The following is a 22,727-nucleotide window of genomic DNA, read 5'->3' on the forward strand; positions in this document are numbered from 1 at the left end:
ATAAATGCTTTTTAGCTGAGTTACAAATCGCCATAAAGGTTATTAAATTATCATATTTTTAAATAATTATAAATAAAATATAATTATTTAAAGTTATTAAAAATATATCAAATTGGTTTTCTTACCCGTTACGCGTATTTTTGCCGTGGAATGGGAAGGTCATGCATAACCTTTTGACTAAAAAGGCCATAGGGGTACGTTTTACTGTTTTTTAAACCGCGTGTGATCATGGAAAGCCAGCTCTGCCAAGAGTTGCAACAACTCTCACCTGAGCAGCTACGAAAGCTTTTGAGCGCAAGCGGTCATGGCGAGCTGCTACGTAACGACAACGATACATATGTTGTGGACGAGAAGCTCGTGACAGAGTTGAAGAGTGAGGGCAATACTTTCTTCCGTCAAGGTCGCATCCATGACGCCGTCTCCGCCTACTCTCGGTCTGTAGGCGTTTCTACATGCTTTAAAAGCGAATCTTATGTTGTAATTGAATTAATAATTGTTGCTTTAGTTGTATTGACCTGGACCCGAAAAACGCCGTGTGTCACTCCAACCGAGCTGCGGCCTATTTAAAAGCATGTATCTCGCATCCGGTGCAATATATCTTCATTCTAATTGTTTTCAATTGCTATTATTTCACAGCTTAATTATTTTGATCATGCAATAACTGATTGTTCCAAAGCAATCGCAATTGCTCCGACAATCAAGGTAAACACACTTGTGTTTCGTTGTTTATTGCGATGTGTCTGACTCAAAGCTGCAGCCATTCATGCGTCGAGCCACAGCGCATATTGGTCTCAAACAGTTTTGTCAAGCTGTCGATGATTTGACTGCAGCACTAGAGCTGGAGCCGCGAAATAAAGAGTGCTTTGCAAAGCTTCAAGCCATCGTAGAAATCGCTACGAGTGTCCCAGGCAGTGACAATAATATAAATCAAGAGCTACGGAAAGCAAGCGCACGAGCTCTAGCAATTGTTTCGCTCCGTCAAGGATGGTCAATAATTGCTGTTCGGGGCAATCCAGCTCCTTCTGCTGTGAATGGCCACACGCTGTTTACAGGAAGTGATGGACGCATTTACCTGTTTGGTGGAAGAGCAGTGCGTGAGCAAAAGCCACAAGTATTTGTGCGGGACGAGCGCGATAACACAAGCTGGAGCTTAGTACCAATTTGTGGACTAGGAGCCCCTCTATCGTGCGCATGGCACTCGACTTCTAGTATTGGCAGCAAAGCGAGAGACATCTTTTGTGTGTATGGTGGGGTATCGTCACGAGGTGAGGACTCCTGCGTACATTTGCTCGTACCATCTTCACCTCGAGGGTTTCAATGGAGACAAGTGCATTGTATGCAAGATCCAACGACGATTCCCGTACCCCGATCAGGCCATGCTGCAGTATCGATTGGAGAATGCAATGACCAACAAGCAGTGTTTATATTCGGTGGACGAACGAAGCGTGGAGTAAGCAATCAATTACACGTCTTACGCCTACATACGGGCAATAGTGAGAGTGATGCGAGTGGCTTGGAAGACATGACAATTTCTTGGACGGAGATCAGTACTCGAGATCAAGCCAATTCTGTTTCCTGGCCTTCCGCTCGAGACGGCCACTCGATGTGTTTACTTCAAAGTGAAGCAAATACAGCGCCAAGACTTATTGTCTTTGGTGGTAACGGTCAGCTCAACGACGATAAGAAGAATGATGTGTGGATTTTTGACGTGGAGAAACAATTTTGGCGTTTCTTACAGTGCTCTGGAGATATACCACCTCCTCGGTCATACCATACAGCCCACGCTGTTGGTGAATTTCTCTTTATTGTTTGCGGTCGAACTGCCGCTTTTGAGGACGATAGTATTTTTATGCTGGATATAGAAGAAGCCCTGTGGTACAAGTTACCAGTCCCTTGCGACCAGAGTTTTAGTCCGCGGGCGTGGCATTCCAGCGTGCTCACTAAAGCAGGCAAACTCTTCGTTTTGGGAGGTGGCACGTATCACGGCCCACTGAAAAAGGCCGCTGAACTCGATTTAAGCTACTTTTGTCTAAAGGCGCCGATGGTAACATGTAAAAGACGAGGCTAGCACAGCAAACAGTGTTTTCTTAGTTCACTTCGTGTTTACATTATGCCATTGGCAGTGAGTTGATACCTTGTCACCTCATGCGATGTATCAATAGAGTCTATTACTGGCGCTAGCACTTTGCGCAATACAACACCGTTAAGGTTTTGTCGCAATTTTCGCTCGAAATGTCTTTCTTGAATTAAATATGCAGATTCTCGCAGCAGCTTTGTTGATGCGATTAGTCAGCAATGTGTTCACTTGCTCTTTGAATTTAAAAGAGTTCTAAGAAATAGATCCTATCCCTTTATTTTTATAATCAGATTAAGTGCTAAATGACCGAGCTCAACTAACAGAATGTTTACTTGATACTATGAGCCAAAAATTTATATATCACTGATATTGCGTCGTTAAAACAGATGCTGCCGATAATGCAATAGTGCCACTAAGTTCTTTCCGCTGAACCGCCTTCTAGATTTCCGTATATTCTGTAAATATCGGCCTTCTGGGTCGTATCATCAATTTGCCCCGGTTCGGTCAATTCATGTTGGTGGCCATACTCGAAACTCCAACTGCTCCTTCTGTGACGAAGACAAAATTTAATAAAATTGGATGCTCACTAGCTAATACCTTTTAAATGTGATAGCACTTTGCAAAAGTATCATTTTTTTCGGTATTACTTTTCAGTTCCTTCAATCGTATGGGCTCGCGTTTCCGTCGAGGTGTTGGCCCTGCTGCTGGTCGGATAATCAGCGAAGATTGTATGGTCGAAATGACAAGTAATAGCTTAGATGAAGAGTTTCTTCGAGGCGGTGAAGTGCGGCATAACACCGCAAAGGAGTCGAAGGCAAAGCAGTCCGAAGACAGCTTGCTGCGCTCTACTTCGAGTGCTTCGGATCTAGATGGTGTTGTGGTCCCCCGCTTTGCAGCTGAAATATTAAATAAGTCAATCAGTCGACGAAGCCATGGTGAACAGAAAGAGGTGCAGAAAATGATGAAAAATATTAAGGAGGAGCCTCCCAACAGACTGGAGAAGATGGAGACGCATGGGTCGCAGGCCAGGAGCGAGAAGATTCGCTTCAGAATTTCAACGAAAAGAAGTCCGGGCAGAAAATGGTTCAGCAATTCAGATGACGATGAAGTGGAAGTGAAAAAAACGTCGAAGAGCGCTGAAAGGATCAATAATCAGGAGAACCTGGATCTGGACTCGTATGATGCGGGTTCAATTGAGCATCGTGGAGAAAAAAACAAAAAAGTGATGCTGACTTCCACGAAGCAGATGCACTCTCAGCCTAAGGGACTGCGCGTTTCGAAAGAGAAAGAATGCATTAGTGGAAATATGTCTGACAGCAGTGAAGAAGTAGCTAAATCACTGTCAGCTCGTTCTGCCAGTAAAAAAACGACCAATATGTTGAAACATGTGACCAGCGCCAAAGTAGTGTCTCCCCTTGGTGGAAAACAGAGAGCGTATGAAGATGAACGTTCCAGCCTGTCTGCCTCTAGCAGTCCGGCTGATGGGGACACTTTTACTAAGCGAGGCACACCTTCAAATTCAGAACATTTGACGGAAGTGCCTGCAGCTAAGGTCAGTAAAAAAGCTAGCCGGCCTTCAAAGGTGGAGACGGGGGAGACTGAAAACTTCCCTAATTTCATAGTCAATCGCCGCACGAATCGCCTGAAACACTCGGCTAGCGGCTCCGAATACAGCGGATCTCCTAGACTTGGCATAAGCAACAATGATGAGGTCTATAGTCCAGGACTGCGCAAACGGCCCGGAGCATTCCTTGGTAGGCCTGGAAGTGGAGTACTGCTAGAAGGATGGCTGCGTCAAAAACAACGTCGAGGAATAAAGGGTCTCAAAAAATGGAATTCGCGCTACTTCGTGCTCTATGCAAAGATTAATGAGGTGCGGTATTATGCTGACGTTGTTCAATCAGCTTGGGGTCCCATTCCGCTTGGTGAGATTGGATCGATTTCGTTGCGGCTTATCCAGCGCATTGGTAAACGTAGCCACCCAAAATATAATGGATGTCGCTTTGACATTACGTGCCGCAATAGCTGGGGATCACATTTTGCGGACGGCTATATTTCCTCCGATGAAGAGAACGTGAATAATAACAACAATACGAGCACAAGCTTGACTAATGAAAAGGCAACCACGTCCAAACAAGACAAGAATATCACCCCAAGGGCGTCTCGTGTATATAGTCTTGTGTCTGACTCCCCGCAGGTGACAGTAGCGTGGGTGAATATGCTGGATTCGCTGCTAACACGAAGTGCCAACAGCCCACGGCCAGACGTGGATTCCCCAATTAATCAAACTAGTGCCAAATCAGCTGCGATTACAAGTGGAAGAGCAAAACAGTCTCAAGCTGCTACACGCCAGCACTCGAATGGATTGGACACTGACTGGTCGATTGTGCCAGATTCCAAAGAGCATTTACCCAAAGCAATCATATACGCAATCAATTTTATTTTTGATTCGACGCCAGGTATTGAAACTGAAAATTTTTACGAAGTCGATGCTGATGCGACAAAGCTTAAGGTACAAATTGTTTCCCTACTGATGTACGCTTTTGCAAGTCGTTAAATAATGTTCGAATTGTCTAGACCGCTCTCAATTTTCTGAATGAATTTGCTAATCCATCGGTGACCCGCAAACCAACAAAGGAGGAGCTTGAAAAATTGCTGGATGCTACAACGGCTGGTGCGATCGTGCTGTTGTGGCTTAAGCAGTTGAAAGAACCATTGATTCCCTATACGATGTATGATGACTTTGTCTCATCCGCGAGTGCAGCAAAGTCTACATCCTTTGACCTGCGGAAGAATCTTCGCGCACTCCTCGGAGCTCTTCCTGAGAAAAATCTGTACGTTCTATTTGCTGCTCATCTACTATGCATTCAAATGACAATTTTGCACATTATTAAATTCAATGCAGTACCATGCTCGCTTGTCTACTCTATCACTTGAATGATGTCAACGTTTACTCGTCTAAAAACAAAATGGACGCAGCGAAGCTTGCACTTCATTTCACTGAGTATATTATACGACCACAGAAAATTTCGCCGCAAGATGATAATAGTAAACGCGATGGCGAACTAGTGCGCCATTTAGTTGAAGAACTTATAACCAATGTCGACACATTCATTGACGAGAAGGAAGCTCAGCTGCTGGAAGACAACTGCCTTTTGTAATGAGTCGGAAATGTGCCGAGGTGAATGTAAATCGTCTCTTTCTCTTCAAATAATGCTTGATTCAATCCCATCAGCGCGCACCTTCATACAAACAATGTGCTTACCCGGCACGAGCGCCATGCCGAGCGAGCGGCAATCTCGGGGCAGCAAAGCGCCACTAAAGCGTGCCTCTTCTTCCTGGTCACGTGCCGCGGCTTTTTCCTTATTGTTCTTTCCAATATTTATGCACGTAGGTGCGTACTCTTGTGCATCTTTAAGAATCACGTTCTGATGCTTGTCGAAACAGTGAAAGCGGCCTAAGACCACGCGGCCATCCGAGATACGCAGACGTACCATGGACCCCAGCAGTCGCATGAGCTCTAACGTCGGATCACCAATTAATAGAGAAGACTCCTTATGCCGCTTTAGCTCTACAACTCCATGCTTGTCTGCACATAGCGTCACTTGTGGCTGCCCATTGAGCGATAACACCACAGGCTTTTTGGTTTGCTGTCGAATCATACTTTGATAATAATGGTTTATCCTAAAAATTGTAAAGTGACTTTAAAATATTTCTTAACACGTATTAATAACACAGAAGTTTAAGCACCCTGCTTTTGTTCCAGCTTGGAAAAAAAATCAACTGTTTGAGCTTGTCGTCTTTTTTTTTCTTGCTGTTAAAGATAAGCGAATTCAAAGCAAAAAGGAACCAAACTGTTACGATGCTCTTGTCGTGGGTGCCATGGGCGTTAATGCAAGCGCTTCTGCCAACCAGCGCAATTGAAGTACTTCAAGACGATACTGAGCGTCAACATCTCCGCGATGAGCTCATGCAAACAATTCAAGTCTACTCCAAAGTGATGTTGCACTGGGTACTGCGCACCGCGCAGATCTTCACCGCCATCTCGTTCCTCTTCGTCACGGCATCATTGTTCTATGCACTGCTCTACTATCTTGTCATACCGTCCAGATTTCACGAGCAAGATGTTATTTTTCATTATGGACGTCGCCACATGAAAATTTGCGAGCAAGGAGGACACCCGCTGAGTTTGCCACATTCGTCATTGGATTTACAGAACCCGGAGCACCAGTGGCAAACGCTTTTGCCCAAGCAAATGGAAAAAGTGCGACCTGTGCTGGTCTCTGGTGTCAAGTATGATGTGATTGTGGAATTGACGGTGCCTGAGTCGCGAATTAACGCCGAGGTTGGTGTGTTTATGGTGTCGACGACGCTGTATTCTGAACAAGAGAAAGGTCTGGCCACAAGTGCTCGACCTGCAGCGTTGCACGATATGCCAGCGCCTGTGCGCTGGCTTAAACTCATGTTTTGGCTTGCGCCTTACACACTGGGATTTTCGGAGCCAACTCAGACACTACGCGTGACAGCGATCAATGGATATCCAGAAACCACCGAGTATCCCCTGACGCGCGTAGACATTGAGCTAAATACTCCCGAGCTGCATGTCTATTCGGCCAAACTCATAGTGATTGCGCAGCTGACAGGCCTTCGTTACTTTATGTACCATTGGTCGGTGCCCACAGCGCTTTTATTTATCTTGAATTTTGTCTTTGTGGAGGCGCTGGTGTTATCGATCCTATATGCAGTGTATGTATTACCACAGTTGGACGAAGAAGCGGCTACTAATACTGCGGTATTGGAAGCTGCAGCTGTCTACGCAAGTGACAAGGCGACCGAGGTTTTGGCAACGGAATCAGCACTGGATCCTGACGATAAGGAATGCAAGAAAAGCGAGGCGTCGATCGACAAGATATCGTTTAAATTAATTGGCATTGAGGAAGTGTCGTCGGGTTTTGAAGAAGCGATCGACAATATATATGAAGAGAATACGGACGTGAAGTTGGAGCCTGTGGTGAATTGCCCGCAGTAATTTGTGGATTTGAATTCTATTTTTTTGTGACTGAGCAGAAAGTAGTAGTAGCTATATGAAAGTGAAGGAGAATACAGCATACGAAATCAGCACTCGGCTGCTCCATGCATGGTTGTATTGTTTAATGATCGGAAAACGTTTTAGTCTGGCTATACTTCTTTTATCTGTCTAACCTTCACGGATTTTTTTGAAGCCGTTAATAACCTCGGCAAAGTCACGATCCATCAATTGTGCTATATTAATACCACAGGACGTGGACGTGATATGCTCCAAGTCAGCCAATAAATCCAAATTTGACTTCAAGATGCATATAGGATCTTGGCAGGCCTAACGAATCTTTCGTTACGCAGCTTAATTGCTCAATTAAGAGCCTCATAAGCACGCGTAGGCCTTCCGTGCGGCGTTGTTGGCTCAGCGCAAAGCGTATATGCTGCATTAAAAACGATAAGCTTTACATTTACTTAACGAAATAAATACTAAGATGTTAGCATAGCGTTCGAGTTGAACAAGACAGCGTTCGATTTTCAGTACATCACGATCATAATAATTCACCCATGAGCGCTAATGGCTTCAGGCGCAGATAAACCATGTGCGACGTACTTGTAAGAGAAAAGTAACCAGTAAATTATGCGACGATGCGTGTATCCATAACGTCGATTTTCCGAATTCGTCTTATTCTTGAATTTGCCACATCAAAAACACATCTATTGACAAAGTATTATGACGAGCACATGTCCGTGGGGAGTTCATGCGTCTGAGCCTACTAAGCCGCAATTAAGAATGCAGGATTTAATAGACGAGGCGCTGGCACTTCGCCTTCATGAGGCGGAGGTCAATGCAATTCAGCGCGAGATAGATCCCGAGTGTCAAAGCAGCGTGTTCAGCAATTTGCAGCGCAACAAGGACCAACGCGAACAGGAGCGGTCCAAAGACCTATTTAACGCTGACAGCTTTGAAGTTTTAGTTGAGGCTTCAGGGGAGACCGTAGTCGCTCCGTCTGTGCTGACGCGCACATTTACTGCCTCCGACGGTGCCGCGGCGCTGGCCCGTGCTCGTGTAAGCGGTTCCTTGTCTATGGAGGACGCAGCGTACGGTGCTGGCACAGGCAAAGGTTTCACTTCCTTTCGAGAAAGCCAAAGACGTCAACTTAAAATCCAAAAGAAGGGATTTGGTTCAGGTCGAATTGAGGCAGAAAGCCATGCCACTACGAACGGCGTCATGGACGAGCGCACCACTATATTATTGCAAAAGATGATCAATAAAGGAGACTTGGATGAAGTGCACGGCTGTGTGCAGAGCGGCAAGGAAGCCCATGTTTATTTTGCGATGGGCACAGACAGCGACACAATAAAACCAGTGCAGCTTGCCGTGAAAATTTTCCGCACAACGTTGAATGAATTCGGCAACCGTCACGAGTACGTGACGGGAGACCGTCGTTTTGATCTTAACTTTCAGAAAAAAGATGTGCGTCGACAATTAAAGGCCTGGACGGACAAGGAATATCGTAATTTGTGCCGAGCCGCCAAGTGTAATATTCGCGCTCCGACTCCGGTCGTGTGCAAGGAGCACGTATTAGTTATGCAATTTGTGGGAACCGACGGGTGGCCTGAGCCGACGCTGAAAGACGTGCTTCTTGACATGTCTCCGAAGCAGCAAGCTCGCGTGTACGCTGATATTTTGCAAGCGACGCGAACTCTGTATCAGCGCGCACATCTGGTTCATGGTGACTTGAGCGAGTACAATATCCTCTTTGCACAACGTGAAAAGCGCATATGGCTCATCGATTTTGGGCAGGCGATCGATCGATCTCATCCTGAGACAGAAAAGTTGCTACGAAGAGACTTACACACAATAAATCAGTTCTTTCAACGAGGCCAATTACTTGAAGCTAGTGCCGATGAGGTTGGTCTGCTGTCTGATGAAGAAGCTTACGAATACATAGTAAACGACTCGACAAACGAGTTGTTTGCTAAATATCCATTGCTAGCCCAACTTTTGGATATAATGACAGATGATGTGATCTTAACCGACAAAGAAAAAACGCGTTTCGAGAACGCGTTGATTAAGGAGCAATTGCATGATAATGCAAATACTGTACTTTTTAAGGAGGAGCAAACTATTGAATTGCAGAAATTGGTCGATACAGATACATCTGACAAGTTTTCGGAGAAGGTTGTAGACATACCGTGATTCGGTTTGCATCGGTGCAGCTTCAACTTTAACTAAATAAATGATAAAACTTACCTTTCCCTGACTGAATCTGTAATATTACTCGCGATAAATGTGACATTTTATTTTCGGCGCCAGCATAACCTCACCCTAAAAAGTACTTACAACTACAGCCAATGAGGTAAGCTGAACATATATTGACGCAATAAGACATTAGATCTAATGATTGGTAATTAAAATTTAAATCAACCTCGCCAACGTTATAAGACACGATTGTGCGGTGCGCAAGTAGGCGCCATACATAGTTTGTTATGAATATAATAAAGTCAGAAAGTAGATAGAAGAACGTTACGTAGGAACTTAATATATTAATACAGTTTTACTTTTTCTCTGCTCTAAAAGCCTTAGAACTAACCTTTCGTTGCTTAGACTACCTAGCTACTTGTAATCTTCCTCTGCACGTGTACGTGAAGTAACTGAGCCAGGTTGGCCAGTACTGTTAACAGTACTAGCAAAGAGTGCCCCATTACACCTGGTAGCCCTTCGTAGTCCTTTCAACGAACGCACGTTCCATCCAACATGGACATGTTCGATGCTGAAGGAAGGACCTCGAATGGAGAACGATCGAACGCATGAGTTCGATCGTAGGCGGACCAGCCGTAAGCGCAATGTTGTTCGCTCTACAAAGAGACGAGCAACATGCGGCTATAGCCAAGTTCATACAGCACGAATTCAACGGGGGCCAAGGGAAAGTAGCCTTGCTTCACAAACAAGTCTCTCAACACACGGAGGTGTTGAGAGAATGAAGTGCTTAACAATTATAACTATTTAGACAGCAGCATTTACATGCTGCTAGCGGGCCGCTTCCACGTTGACCTGAAAGCTTAAAGATAGAAATCTCGAAGTTTAAGGTAGTCGACGGCGACTCCCTTTTAAGATGATTCGTCGAATTAAATGACGCCATTAAAGCTCGCCGTATCAGTGATGGTGCGACCAATGTGAAATTTGGCATGTCCAACTTCGCCGCAGATCTGCTTGAATCTACCACTATGCAGATCTGCCAAATTTTAGGCCCTAGGGCTCAAGCTTCACGACCATTAGTTCTTGAGTCGTATGAGGTGTTTAAGACCCGGTTTGGGCAAGCATTTGAGCCGCCACGTGCCGAATTCTGGACTCGAGCCGAGTTCCTGATAAGTGGGGCAAGCGTGATCATCACGCTTCTGCCCAGCATACATGATACCTGGTAAGTTGTATCGTGAGTCATCCGGTTGATGAACAAAAACAGGTAACTGTGTTTGTTAAAGGTTTTTTAGACAGTCCTGTTAAGACCCACGCGTTCCGGCTTGAATGAGAGTCGCTCGACCGAGCGATCTTTATGGCGGATCAGGAGGACTTCAGTCGTAATCAGGATTTGGTCTACTCTGGAGCTTCAGAATCGATGGACCTCTCGTATGTACCCATCTAGAAACTTAGCTCTTCAAACTTCAAACGATTACAAAAAAGTAAACGTTGTCAAAAGACGGCCACTTCGCCTATGGGTGTAGTGCCCCACGAGTGCCTAGAAACACTAAGTGAAAAGATCGACCTCCCGCTAGGAACTGCGGAGGACGCGGATCCGACGCTGTTGCGAAATCGCAACGGCGAGGCGGATCACCAAAAAACGGCCTGTGTCAGTAGCTGCGGAACGCCCTATTGATGCAGCAACGTCAAAACATTTTGCAAGCCTTTTGACGAAGATTGCTGCTCACACACAAACATTGTGTGTAACTGCCCCAGGTGATGAGATTGACCTCATCGCCTTGAAGATAATTGTGTCATATAATTTGTTACTTAAGTCCCTAGTCGATTGTGGGGCGTCGAACAATTTCTTCGACGCCAATAGCTAAAAGATAGCAGTTTCAAGTTCGTTGAGCGCGATATCCCTCTAACGAGAATGACAGTGCGCCAAGCAACAGGCGCATTTGTAACAGTAAAGATACATGTAGTGGATTTGGATGATAAATTTGATGTCATCCTTTCATAACCATGGCTCAGAAAGTTTGAGCCATGCATAATTGGCAGCATAAAGCCGTGATGATGCCTGCCTCTCGTTCATTAGAGGGTCATTTGTTAAACGCCTTGGAGCATCCTGGGGGGACGTCCTACATATGAGTGCGATGGTCTCAGTTGTGGGTCGGTCGTTTGCACGACTGCATAAGACCTCAGTGTAAGAACCTATCACACTGTGGAGTTAGATACCGACGGCTGTGCACAAGCACAAGCAGTGTCGAAGTTCGACAACTCAAAGAAGTTAAGTGATACGAAACAAGGATGCTTGCTTGGAAAGCAACATCCAAGAAAATTTGAATCGCCTCTCTATAAGAGACACCTCGAAATTCCTAGATCGACTGGAGAGTCGATCGTAGAGTATCTTGCTTTGGATGCGCAATCATAGCTAGATGCAGTTGGGGAGGATACTCCCCAAACAAAACTTGAGGGAATGAGTCCCCAAGAATCTGCAGGAATTAGGTCCCAGAATCTGTGGTGAAAGGTTCCCAGGTACCTTTGAAATTAAGTTTTAAAAAGGAAACTGAGACATTAAATGTCTTAGTAAACAATCGATCAAGTGTAGGCGCTTATACACTTAATGTGATAGCGCCCCCGAACTTAACTTCCGAGATAACTCAATTGACAACGCTTGAGCCAAAGGTTCTTGCGTGATCTGCGTAGTTTCAAAGTCAAGCCGATCTACGTACTTGTCACAGACGACATTTACGTGGCCGATATTCGGTCAGCAACAGTATTTCCTGAGAACAAACTGGTTCTCAGCAGCTCATCGATGGACGAAAGTGTCCTCGATGAGAAGACTCGGATTGAACATTTTACGTCCCAATTTTGGGAGTATTTGAAGACACATCCTCTATATAACGATTTGAAAGAATTCAAGGACGTATTTCGTGAGTCCGTACCGTACGAGTTGCCTAAGGCTAAAGGCACTCGACACGAAATCGACCTGATCCAGGTTTGTAACACTGTGCCATGAAGCAGTAACCATTGCCTCAAGAGAAAGAATTAGCGATCGATACTTTTTTTGCCGATCGCTTTGTAGCGGGCCAGCGAGGGGGTCAACTTTCCCATATAGCTCTCCGACCTTCTGTCTGGATTGTGCATGCGCTCAATAAACATAACACTGCAACGGACCGGCTTAAACGCCGATACCACGAAAAGACGTAATTATTTGATGACACGTCAACGAGTGCTATCTTTTCGTCCATGAATCTGATAGATGGATTCTATCAGATCCTAATTCGTAAACAGGATATCTCGCTCACAGCAGTAAGTACCCCCAGTCTAATGCTATGGGAGGGTTGTAACACCACAGGAGCTTAGTAATGCCCCTGCGACATTCAGCAGATGTGTAACTAATCTGTTGAGATCGGTGCGGGATTTTGCACCGAGCTATTTTGATGACGTCTTCATTCATAGCAGAGCCATGAACGGAAAGTCGGACGTAAAATCACGCTATACCCACGTCCAAAAGGTTCTCACACTTATGCGTAAGCACAAGTTTTATGCAAATCTCAAGAACTGTATACTCGCTGCAAGAAAAATGCCACTTCTTGGGTGCATCGTGGGTAAATACGGTGTACCCCCGGATCCGGAAACGATCAAGGCGATCACCGACTGGCCGGTGCCAGTCGATGTAATGGGACTTCGAATGTTCCTCGGCTTAGCGGTGTACCTGCTCAAGTACTCACGCAATTATGCCGAAATGACAGTACATGTCTTCTTTGCTTAATAAAAATATAAATTGCAAATGATTGCTAATGGAACACTGATTGTCAGCGTTCCTTTAAGGGTAACAAGAAAAGCTTGACGCGATCGCCAACTCTGGCGTTTGCTAACCAAGACAGACCATTTCATGTGGTCTGTGACGCCAGCTGTTTTGCAATCGGCTGTGGGTTTAATGAAATATGACACAGACGGCGCAGAGCGCGTCATCTGCTATCAATCGCGTCATCTTAAACCAGCTGAACACAAATACCCAGTGCATGACAAAAAACTCCTTGCCATGAAATATGCACTGGCTAAATTTAGGGTCGAACGCTCGGGAGATAGACCGTTAATTGTATATACGGGCCATGCGTTTTTACGCACGGCCGTAAACAGTCCACATCTCTCGCAAAAATGGCAAGATGGTTGTCTTTCTTCGCGGAGTATAACTTCTCCGTGAAATATAGATCAGGCAGCATAATCTCGTCGCTGATGCCCATCGCGTCGGCCCTATTTTGAGCCGGCTGCGCAAAACAACAGTGAGCACAAGTACGACTGTTGCAACAACAAGTGTTCCGTCGGTAACTTTACTTGACGACGTTAGAAGAGATTATCAAGAAAATAAGGCTCTTAAAGGGTTCTTGTTTTACCTTACAAATCCATTCAACAATCCTTAAAAAGATTTTTCGAAACTGTATCGATCCTTAACAGATTGATACACAACACGCAACGGGTTGCTGTACTATACAGTCATTGGTGGCGACACACCTCGTGTCGTCACCCCACTCATAATGATTTGCATTTACGCATCATGTATGAGTGCGACGATGCACCAATAAGTGGTCATCGTGGACATGAGAAGACTTATATCACGATTAGCCGCGACTTCTACTGGCCACGCCTGTATGAGTTCGTCCGCGAGTACATACGTGCTACCGAATTTTGTCAACGGTGAAGCCCAGTGCTTCATCCCGTGCTCCGTTACAATCTCTGCCTGTTTCAGTAGAGTGTTGGCGGTCTGTATCTATGATTTCCGTCTTCGAATTTCCCGAAGACGATCACAAGAATAAAGCTATACTTGTGATGATTGATCGTTTCAGCAAGCCGATTCATCTTGCTGCAGTCCCAGAGTCGATCACAGCCAAAAAAAGCTGCACTCGTGTCTATGTTGACACGACATTTCGGCTCCATGTGTTACCACGTGAACTAGTCTCAGATCGAGATCCCTAGTATATGGCAGAGTGCTGGCAATCTGTATTCAAATTGCTTGGAACACAGCTGAAAATGTCAACTTCTGACCATCTGATAAGACAAAACGTGCAAATCGTATCCTCGAGAAATACTTCGTGGATACATCCACTCATTCGCGAGCTGGAGCGAGTTTTTCCGATGACATAATTTATTATCAACAATCCGGTGCATTCATCAAAAAAGCATTCATCGTTTTCATATATAGCTTACGCCATCCAGGTAAACCCACCTTGGTACCCCGCCATTTGTTTGATGTAGTGACATTCGTTAAAAGTGAGTCGAATCAACGGGGGAGGCTCGCTCGATCAAATACCATTCTCGCTTTTTGCTTATCACCATTGGCACAACAGTGACGCGAATGACATCAATGTTGTTTCAATCAATATTAAAGAGAACATGCTCAGTAATAGCGTAAGGCAATTGCTGCAATGGCCTTACGCTATTACTGACTTAACTAACAACGATGCTGATATACTCAGCATCGGAAACAATAATAATTATGTACTCTCATTATGGCAAAGAATGATATCTCCACAGTGCGCACCGGGCGCACTAAAAATAAAGATACAACCGAGTCAGCAGGAGAATTCCTGGTGAATCGAGAAGCAGTAGTTCGTTTTGTGCATGATTCCATTTCTGATGCGGTTGACTGACAGAAACCGAACTTTGACAAAAATGGAAGATCAAACGTTCTTTTCATTTATAGTCAACGATGTAGTCCGGTTAATAAATCTAAACATGTAGTGACGAATGTGGGCAGTGCTAAATTTCTGCCGAGTTATATCGGCCAGTATTGTGTAATGACCAGCGTCCTCCCGCAACCTAGGCATACCAATTTTGGCAAAGTACCAACCATGGATAGACTGGTGTACACGCACAGTTGCGAGCTTTACGCAGGACACTGGAAAGGATATGCTCCCGCGAAATGGTTCGGTGCCCAGTAGGTGCACACGAAACTTGACAAGAGCATACTTTATTGAAAGTAGCTCTCTGTCATGCACTGGATAATTCACACTCTGCGTCTTTTAATAGCCGAAACTGATAAGAAATGACACGGTCAACGCCGTCGTCATCCTTCTGCATCAGCGCGCTGCCGATTACAAAATTACTTGCATCGCAGACGACGCTAAAGGGCTGATCCGCGTCTGGCAATGCCAAGACCGATGCCTCTTCAAGAGATTACTTTACTTATGTGAACGCATCATCTTGTTCTTTTAACCAGACCCATTCTGCGTACATTTTAAGTAGGTTAGATAATGATTTAGTTTGCTCAGCATAATTCTTGCTACATTTATGCAAGCAATCAGCGAGCCCTAGGAATTGGCGCGAATCCTTCACTTGCCGTGGGATTTGCCATTCCTTTAATGATTTTACCTTGTCTGGGTCTACTCTTACACCATGTGTATCTACAATGAAGTCCAGCACAGGTATCTCAGGGACCCTTATGACGCACTTTTGCAAATGGACGTACAATTGGGCGTCCTTTAAAGTCTGCAACACAGCGTCTAAATGACTCTTGTGCGACTCTATTGCGCTCAGCCCGTCCTCGGCCCTACTATGCACGAATACATCGTCAAAGAAATGAGGCGCGTAGGCACGGTGCTGACGCATCACATGAGCCACCACTCGGTTGAATGTCGCTGGTGCGTTTTTCAAACCTTGGGGCATCACAAGCCACTCCCAAAGTATACCGCTTGGGGTGCTTACTGCCGTTTTGGCTACATCGGACTCTCTCATGAGTACCTGATAGTAGCTATCTATCAAGTTCATCGCGGAAAAGATAGTTGACTTTCCCATGGAGTTCTACAAAACATCTTTCCGCGGGATTGGCGTTTGAGCCAGAGAATTCGCCGTGTTCAACTTATTGTAAGCACGAACCACGCGCCATCTACCTGTGGCTTTACGCACACAAAAGGTCGGGCTGAAGTGAGGCGATTTGCTCCTACGTACATATCCCGCCTTGGCTCGCTTGTCGAAGAACTCATCGACATTATCGACTTGTCCTTCCGGGAACGGCCATTGCCTGGTCACACAATACTTGGTGCCAGATTCGAGATCAATTTTGTGCCTGATGCCCCTATCTGCTAGTAGGCGGCTCGCCACTTCTTCAGGGAACACATCGCGATGTTTCCACAAAACCCCAAAGAATGGAATGCCTCTCAAGACATCCCAGCCTTGAACAGCGAGCCATTATTTTTTGTCCGTTTCTAGGACGCTCTCGTCCATTGTGGACGACGAGCAACAGTCCAACAAGTTCTCTTCTAGAACTGGTGCGACTATTTCGTGAATCTTACCTTCCTTTAACTCGGCAACGAACAGATCCCACGACATCTCCGCGAGATTTACTATCTCCTCGGCAGATATAAAGACTTGCCGTAGTACCTCGGCTGAGGATGCCTCCGCAATTTCGTATTTGACGGCCTCGAACACCTCGTTCGAAGGCCCGTCCTCTTCACTAGGATCTGATCCAAAGGTCACTCGTTTAGACGTGCCTTTGATCGTCCTAATCTGTCGAATACTCGTTCTTCGAGTCACCACGACCTTTTTCTGGGAAGCGGGTGCCGTTGCACTCCTGGCTAACGCACCCCTTTTAACCGCACAAGGCTCTAGGCACTGCGCCGGTTCATGCGACGCTTGACTTCCTGTCAGCTCGCAGTCTACTGCCACAGGATTTTGGCTCTGTGTAGGACATTCGGATGCATTACTACTTGTCATCGTCCTTTTCACTACCCCAGTCTCCACGAGCTGGGTAGGACTTGGTGACGTTTGACATCCCGTCAACGCACCCTCAACTGTGTTCGACACGACATCAATCGCATAGGCCTCTCTTGTGGTTTATACGGATCACGCATCACTGCGATTCGCAATAAACTCACCGCAGCTCTCGCCTAGAATGGCAAGATGGCTCACATTCTTCTCTGAATTTAATTTCAAAGCTGAATACAAGCCGGGTAAATCGAATGTCTTGGCTGACGCTTTATCGCGCAGACCAGACTTCAGTCGAGGCAAGACACCAGGAAAGTGTGTATAGTGCTAAAGCACAATTTTAGCTGTCAAGTTGGTTGCCATGAAGGCATACCACGTGACGAGCTCATTGGCCGCTGAGATAAAAGAGAGCTACAGTCAGGTAGTCCACTGTCGCCTGCTGTTGGATCACTTCAATGGACAAAAGGTACTCCTTCCGTCGCACCTGGAAGCTAAGCTCAATCGCTTTAGCTACAGCGATGGCCTGTTACGGCATCAGCTGTCACCTTGTGATCCCTTGAGAATCTATGTGCCTCATGACACAGATTTCAAGCCTATATACCTCCATGAGCTCCATTATGGCCATCGAGTGGGCATCTGGGCCGTGAGAAGGCATTCTTACGAGTGTCAGAGGATTTTTGATGGCAACACCTATATAGATGGGTGGCCAACTATATTCGCTCTTGCGAACAGTGTCAGCACATAAGCCTGCACCGTCCAGTAGTGGGCCACTGAAGCCGCTACCAATTCCAACTAATTATTGGAAGTCAGTAAGTCTGGACTTCATGCTTGGCATACCGCCCGATCATAAGGGTCGGACGGATCCGTCGTCCTTGTTGACAGACTCAGCAAGATGGCGTATTTAGCACCGTGTAAAACATCGGTCACAGGCAAGGAGGCAGCTCTCTTGTTCCTGGATTATGTTTACCGACTACAAGGGATGCCTGAGTATATTGTATCGGACCGAGATCCACGTTTACGTCTGGTTTTTGGCGACATGTGTTCGAGCTGCTAGGTAGCAAGCTCCACATCTCGACCGCAGATCATCTCCAGACCGATGGCCAAACAGAACGTGCCAATCAGGCCGTGACGGATATCTTACACTCGATAGTAACTCCCAAAGAATGGAGCAACCAATTGCTCTTTGTGGAGTTCGCTATAATTAACAGTGTCCACGCCAGTACGGGTGAGACACCGTTTTATACTAACAGACTGCGCAATCCTCGGACGCAAGTTTCGCTTGTGTGCAGCCCGAGTCTTAGTGGGGGAGGGCCCCTCACTATCTTCGGTGCGAAACAGGGGCATAGTTTCGTCAATATGACGATGACCCGCGAGGGCATCATCTCAACGACAGAAACTTGCTCCAGCGACGCTGACAGTTTAGCAGTGATTAATAAAACTACGCCTTATGACCGACCTCTCGGCGGTATCATAGGCGAGTTTGATGCTAAAAGCGTGAGCGAGACTCAACGCTTTGTAGATGAGCGATTANATGGCCATCGAGTGGGCATCTGGGCCGTGAGAAGGCATTCTTACGAGTGTCAGAGGATTTTTGATGGCAACACCTATATAGATGGGTGGCCAACTATATTCGCTCTTGCGAACAGTGTCAGCACATAAGCCTGCACCGTCCAGTAGTGGGCCACTGAAGCCGCTACCAATTCCAACTAATTATTGGAAGTCAGTAAGTCTGGACTTCATGCTTGGCATACCGCCCGATCATAAGGGTCGGACGGATCCGTCGTCCTTGTTGACAGACTCAGCAAGATGGCGTATTTAGCACCGTGTAAAACATCGGTCACAGGCAAGGAGGCAGCTCTCTTGTTCCTGGATTATGTTTACCGACTACAAGGGATGCCTGAGTATATTGTATCGGACCGAGATCCACGTTTACGTCTGGTTTTTGGCGACATGTGTTCGAGCTGCTAGGTAGCAAGCTCCACATCTCGACCGCAGATCATCTCCAGACCGATGGCCAAACAGAACGTGCCAATCAGGCCGTGACGGATATCTTACACTCGATAGTAACTCCCAAAGAATGGAGCAACCAATTGCTCTTTGTGGAGTTCGCTATAATTAACAGTGTCCACGCCAGTACGGGTGAGACACCGTTTTATACTAACAGACTGCGCAATCCTCGGACGCAAGTTTCGCTTGTGTGCAGCCCGAGTCTTAGTGGGGGAGGGCCCCTCACTATCTTCGGTGCGAAACAGGGGCATAGTTTCGTCAATATGACGATGACCCGCGAGGGCATCATCTCAACGACAGAAACTTGCTCCAGCGACGCTGACAGTTTAGCAGTGATTAATAAAACTACGCCTTATGACCGACCTCTCGGCGGTATCATAGGCGAGTTTGATGCTAAAAGCGTGAGCGAGACTCAACGCTTTGTAGATGAGCGATTATCCATCACACGAAATGTCCGTGACGCGATGGCAAGCGCACAGGACAAGCAAAAAGAATATGCGGACCGAAATGGTCGCAAAAATAATGAACGCTTTAGAGTGGGTGAAAAAGTACTATTAAGTACTGCTACCCTTCTTAAGAATGCAATTTCTAGACTACCTGAAGGTACTACGAAGTTGTTGCCGCGTTTCATTGGGCCCTTTACGGTGGTAGAAGAGGTTGGAGACCTAAATTATAGGCTCACCCTTCCCCCGTATATGAAGACGCACCCCGTATTTTACGTGGGTCGTCTGAAACGGTATGTAGACCCAAATGAGGTAACATGCCCATCCGTTTAAGGAGACTGATGGTGACGCCAACTGTGAGTCGAGCGTCGTTCGGGTGAGGGGGACGGTGAAGGCGAAAAGCTATCGGACCGATTCCTCCCACCCCGAACAGGACTTGGAGAGCGAAGGACATCACGCGAGTGACGCGGATCCCTCTGCATTATCCCCTCACAAAAGTCCAAGCGAGGCTTGAAGCGCTCATAAATCTGACGAGCCTTCGCTCGGACATCACAAAGATCCGAGGTCAGTCGCGAGACTTGACCCTAGAGATCCGCAATGCGTCGTTCATCCGCGCTTAACGCCCCCCCACGTGACAGAACGACGAAGGTAAAGCAGCCGCGAGTAGTCGCCACTCGTATCGGACACCGCCTGCACTGATGGATGCGGGTGGGAACCAACGCTTCCTTGTTGGAAGGTTGCTTGCCCACCGCTTCGTGAGGTAAATGTATCCGATTCTCGTCCAAGGGAAAGGTTACCCGAAGAGTTTCGACTCTTAGGAACAGACCAATACCCAACAAATTGATGTGCCCGGCTTTGTGGCTGCTTATGAAAAGGAGTACCAGCTGAGGCCTCTTCGCTAGTCTCAAATGGACTAGCAGAAGCAGCGTTATAAGAAGAAACAGGGGGTACAGTACCGCCCATAATTTCTTTCACACGCAAGCGGGCGAAATTAATTCGTTGCGACGGCAGTTTCATCGCATCGGAATGCGGATGAATGCGGCGCAAGAATTCCGCCTCGTATTGGTCGGGCGTTTCATTTTAACGCGACACGACTGGGATCGGGAAAATACGGCCAAGCGATTTCCCCTGAGCCCTTCATGACTTAAAGACGCCATAATAATTATGCGCGACTAGAAGAGCGCGCTCTAAAAGCGACGCTCTTGGCCCGTTTAAACGAGGCAATTAAGATGGAGGGGGCATCAGTGCCATTATGGATAATGGTCTGAGCATAAGGCGTTGTGGTTTTACCCAACAGAGAAGCGGCTGCGCCTTTTGTGGCAGCGCTCTCATTATATGTCGCTGCGCTATTAAGCGCAGACGACGAGACAGCATTCGTAAATGTTGCTGTCTCTATGTTGTGAGCCATGAGAGAAGTTTGGATGGGCAATAATGCGCCATCATCCTTCCTCATGAGCGCGTTGTCCGCATCACTACTATGAGGTGACGGCAACGGTGTCGACTCATTGTAGTCGGTAGTGAGCGACGAATCAACATCCTCAATTTTTAGTGCCTGTTAACGCGACAGTAGCAGTAGCTGTCGGCGTTTCGACTAAGGCATTAGACGCTGCGAGCGTGTTTACGCGGCGCGTGCGCTTGGTGCGAGGTTGCGTAGGCGTCTTCGCAGACGACCCACCAACGTGGCCCCTTTTCGGTGGCATCTTGGCGCCGTGTATGTGAACACAGGTAGCTAGAGTGATTGAGTGAACTAGCGGTGCGTAAAGCTGCTCGCAGTTCCTCGCTCCTTTTTGACGAAATTAAAATGTAAATTTGTTTTTAGGGGGGATGGTGTAACGGGCTAAAGTCTCCTTAACGTTACATAGTCCCATTATGTACACTTGGTGTCCTTAAGGGGATGGTTAATTACTTAAATAAAGTAATTAGACCTAGCACTCGGGTGTGGTTCACATTTGCGAACAACCCTTATGTATGTGATGCACATAGGTGCATTCAAATTAGGAGAGATGACGGCTAGCGTCATCCGTTACGCGAGGATCTAGAAAGATACGGTCGCAATACATGATAGTGTTATCTACAGAGATGCCATTTTAGATTGATAAAATTGATTTTTCTATTTGATGCGATTAAGTATAAATTAGTCTGAAAACTACTTTCTACTTAGTAAGTGCGCACGAGGAGCCGAATTACCGCTCCCATGACGACACTTTACTAGAGTACTTAGTGCGTTGGGTGAGGTCGCTATGGCGTTCACCTCAACTACCTCTATGCAAGCAAGAGAAGCTGGTTTAATCGCTTCCTCGCTGTGCTAGAGTGTGTGTCTAAGTAGAGCGTGGCCGCATGGCGACGTGCCCGCCTACGTACTGGGTTCTAGAGTCTTCTTTCGCTCGTGCATCTTGAGAGCAATACATCATTATTTGCCTGTTAGCTGACGAATTACTCTCATAGTATTATACTCTGGATCTCATCACGTCCAGCGATAGATGAGAATGTTTTGATCTTATCATATGATACACAAATGTAAAATATTGATCAGTATGGTCATCTAAAGCTAGCAACGCTTTCTAAACAAGGCAGACTGGTTTCAGCTTTGCGTTTTGACCACAAAAATGACGGGTCGACGGTATTCGTATTGACGACATTCTGTCAACAAAATCTCCTATGCTACAATCGTAAGCCGGATGTTGCGCATTTGATTAATATCATCTAAATCAATGTTTTATTTTATGATTCTATGTAATTGCTGTAACAAGAGCTGGCTTTGGCTTCTTTCCACATAATTTCTAGTACGTCAGAGCTGTATCGTGTTGCCGCTGAGCGTGCATCGTAAACAAGCCAGAAAAATTTCTTTAAAAGAGGAATCTAAATATTGCGGAGATCAAAGCTTGCACTTTGAGGTTGCGCTTTTTTATGTAAACAATTTCGGAGCATGACGCCATCGTATGGGTACACCGTTTCTAGTTATAAGCAGGTTGAAGCATATTGGAATGGCAAAGGCTTTACAATGTAATTGTTTGGACCTCTCTCTCTACAATCAACATGTAGTATAATTGTCATTACATATGACAATTTTTCAGCTATTCATATGCAACTGTAAGTATTAGCAAGATATGACTGACCATGCTTCTGTAAAAAAATGTCAAAACAAATTAGGCGACCTGCTGAAGTGTATCAGCAACGCTTTCGTTTCGTTCACCTTATGAGTACAGCAAACTCGCATCGGAAGCTGCTGACTTTAAATTAAATCATTAATATCAGTATTGTGGGACGAATGAACGGCCGAATATTCAAGTCG

General features: G+C 46.0%; 5 protein-coding genes across 5 annotated transcripts; 4 read left to right on the forward strand and 1 right to left on the reverse strand.

Annotated features, from left to right (window-relative positions):
- Positions 1-228: 228 nt before the first annotated feature.
- On the forward strand, positions 229-2,068 carry CCR75_004700 (uncharacterized protein; the record flags this gene model as incomplete). The annotated part of the gene is made up of 4 exons (XM_067962786.1): positions 229-434; positions 506-587; positions 637-702; positions 758-2,068. 4 exons carry the CDS (start codon positions 229-231, stop codon positions 2,066-2,068), a joined length of 1,665 nt encoding a protein of 554 aa, XP_067822557.1.
- A 676-nt stretch (positions 2,069-2,744) lies between these two features.
- On the forward strand, positions 2,745-5,829 carry CCR75_004701 (uncharacterized protein; the record flags this gene model as incomplete). Its single annotated transcript, XM_067962787.1, has 3 exons — positions 2,745-4,589; positions 4,655-4,911; positions 4,983-5,829. 3 exons carry the CDS (start codon positions 2,745-2,747, stop codon positions 5,236-5,238), a joined length of 2,358 nt encoding a protein of 785 aa, XP_067822558.1. The 3' UTR covers positions 5,239-5,829.
- CCR75_004702 (uncharacterized protein) lies at positions 5,284-5,739 on the reverse strand (the record flags this gene model as incomplete). The annotated part of the gene is made up of 1 exon (XM_067962788.1): positions 5,284-5,739. One exon carries the CDS (start codon positions 5,737-5,739, stop codon positions 5,284-5,286), a length of 456 nt encoding a protein of 151 aa, XP_067822559.1.
- A 110-nt stretch (positions 5,830-5,939) lies between the features above and the next one.
- CCR75_004703 (uncharacterized protein) lies at positions 5,940-7,106 on the forward strand (the record flags this gene model as incomplete). The annotated part of the gene is made up of 1 exon (XM_067962789.1): positions 5,940-7,106. One exon carries the CDS (start codon positions 5,940-5,942, stop codon positions 7,104-7,106), a length of 1,167 nt encoding a protein of 388 aa, XP_067822560.1.
- A 780-nt stretch (positions 7,107-7,886) lies between these two features.
- CCR75_004704 (uncharacterized protein) lies at positions 7,887-9,296 on the forward strand (the record flags this gene model as incomplete). Its single annotated transcript, XM_067962790.1, has 1 exon — positions 7,887-9,296. The coding sequence occupies one exon, from the start codon at positions 7,887-7,889 to the stop codon at positions 9,294-9,296; it is 1,410 nt and encodes a 469-aa protein (XP_067822553.1).
- Between the last annotated feature and the right edge of the window lie 13,431 nt (positions 9,297-22,727).

This window comes from Bremia lactucae, linkage group LG1 (genome assembly GCF_004359215.1).
Source record: "Bremia lactucae strain SF5 linkage group LG1, whole genome shotgun sequence".
NCBI lineage: Eukaryota > Oomycota > Peronosporomycetes > Peronosporales > Peronosporaceae > Bremia > Bremia lactucae.